General features: G+C 40.7%; 1 protein-coding gene across 1 annotated transcript; it reads right to left on the minus strand.

Moving 5' to 3' along the window:
* Positions 1-1,023: 1,023 nt before the first annotated feature.
* Positions 1,024-1,745, minus strand: LOC135699849 (probable zinc transporter protein DDB_G0282067). The gene has a single exon (XM_065220204.1). The coding sequence runs from the start codon at positions 1,729-1,731 to the stop codon at positions 1,024-1,026; it is 708 nt and encodes a 235-aa protein (XP_065076276.1). The 5' UTR covers positions 1,732-1,745.
* Positions 1,746-2,250: the final 505 nt, after the last annotated feature.

Genomic DNA, 2,250 nt, shown 5'->3' on the forward strand with positions numbered 1-2,250 from the left:
AATTTCCTTGTGCTTCATTCTTATTTAGTAAAGGGTACTGACATCTGTAGGCTTAAAAAGAGAAGAATAAATCACTTTAACTATTTTGATACGCGAATGTCCGATAGGAATAAAATTCTATACAATTTCACTAGAGCCAAATTCAAACAAATTGGTACTAGTTTTATTCGAGCCGGTTCAGTCATCTATTAGGAAAGTGAATGCATAAAAGACATACATGAAAAAAAAAACGACTGAGACTCCGTTCAAATATAGAAGCTTATAAGCCAGAACATCTTTCGTTATAAACATAAATGGCCATCACTCTCTATTCAGGTCAAAAATCATTCCCAAATCAAATAATACATTAATTGGATCAATCTCTGCCAAACAGTGTGCAGAGAAAGTTATTCTCTTGCTCCATCATGACTCCAATTAGTGCTTCAATCAAAACGTCCGAGCCAATGAAGCAAGGGTCAGAAATATGCAATATTCATCGGCAGCAAAGTTATCAATTTGTCTATTATTCCTTTACATGCTCGTTGTTTCAGGAGAAAGAAAGAAAAAAAACAACAGACATGAGAATGCATCCTGCAAAAACATTGCACTAGTTCGGATCCAATTATCTAAATGTTGCAACTCGTCAGAACTGTTCAAACATGAATGTTAAATTTAATTAATTTGAATTTCATGCATGCAGTGGTTGTTCATCCAGTAGTCAGTCGGCGGCAGCAGTGATAGAGAACGAATTGCCATGAGAGAAAATAAAAGTTTGTTGAGCTTTATGCCAATTCCTCTCTTGTGGATGAATGTATGCAACCGGACCGGAAAAATTGCCAAGCGGTTGTACGTTTGTTTCGAAAAGTTAGACTATACGAAGACGGAATCGCTGCTACTGACCGGGATGAATCTAGTTTTATTTTGCATAAATGAATAGAAATCGATTCTTTGAAATAATTCCGATGATGGTTGTATGAGAGGTATATATATATATATTTATTGTCTATGAATATTAGCTGATTGCTTTGGATTAGTATCTACATGTCACTGATGCCCTTTTTTGTGTCCCCACTTTTTGTGGTGGTCCTTGCCACCCTTTTTGGCAAAGTGCTCCTTGTGATTCCAATGTTCATCGTGGCCATGTTCGTCCTTGTGACCCACATGATCGTGATGATGCGCTCCCTTCTTCTTCTTGCCCTTCTTACCGTAGTGATCTTCATGGTGTCCAGCCTTTTTGTGACCCTTCTTTTCCTGACCGCCCTTCTTGTAGCCATGCTCCTCCTTGAAGTCCCCGAACTTCTCGTCAAACGCCTCATCGTGATCCTCATCAAAGAATTTCTTTTCCTTCTTGAACTCGTCTAGTTTGTGAATTTCGTGATGTCCCTTCGTCGAATGTCCCTTCTTGAAGCTTCCGCTTTCCTCAAACTTGTGCCCCTTTTCACCCTTCTCGCCTTTCTTGTTCTCTTTATGGTAACCGCCTTCATCGTGATGCTTCTTCTTGTGTCCTCCCTCGTCATGATACTCCTTCTTGTGGCCTTCCTTGTCGTGGTGTCCCTTCTTTCCTTCCTCGTGTTCCTCGTCGTGCTTATGACCTTTATCACCCTTTTCCCCATGGGACGAATGCTCTTCTGAGTGGTGTTCCTTACCGCCACCATGTTTCCACTCTTCTTCCTTTTCGTGTGGTCTTCCTTCAATCACTAGCAGAGCGCAGCATACAAGTGCCAGCAGAAAAATCACTCTTACAGCCACCATGGCGACTGATTGGCTGTCTGTCTGTCTATCAACCGATACCAAACTACACTAACCCAGTTGCAGCAAATCTGTCATTTATATTCATGCTCTAAACACCACCGTCCAACCACCCACCACCCAAAAATCGTGACAACCACGAACGCAGTTTCCAATGATCGATGCAAATTCGTTGCAATATATGTTCCACATGGATGAACTTCTTATTCAACGGCTATGGGGTGACAACGAAGATTGGGTGGTGAAATAAATGTGTAACGAGACATGATTGTTTCAGTTCAACCAGGGTCCAATAGAAATCGTTCAATGTCATTTGCACATACAGCTTTCCCACGATCACTGAACTCTGCCCATCGCTTTTTCTCGGCGGGTTTTCAACCAATCACTCTGATTTTCTGTGAGTGACTAGATCATCATTGACACTAATCACATGCAAACAAATCACAGACACAGACAAAAAATACAGCGAATGTACTGAAATTAGATGGAATTGAGCGGACCAGTATAAATTTATTCATCTTA

The sequence above is a fragment of the Ochlerotatus camptorhynchus genome, unplaced genomic scaffold (assembly GCF_037179485.1).
Source record: "Ochlerotatus camptorhynchus isolate MF236.1 unplaced genomic scaffold, CSIRO-AGI_Acam_v1.1 ptg000120l, whole genome shotgun sequence".
Classification (NCBI taxonomy): domain Eukaryota; kingdom Metazoa; phylum Arthropoda; class Insecta; order Diptera; family Culicidae; genus Ochlerotatus; species Ochlerotatus camptorhynchus.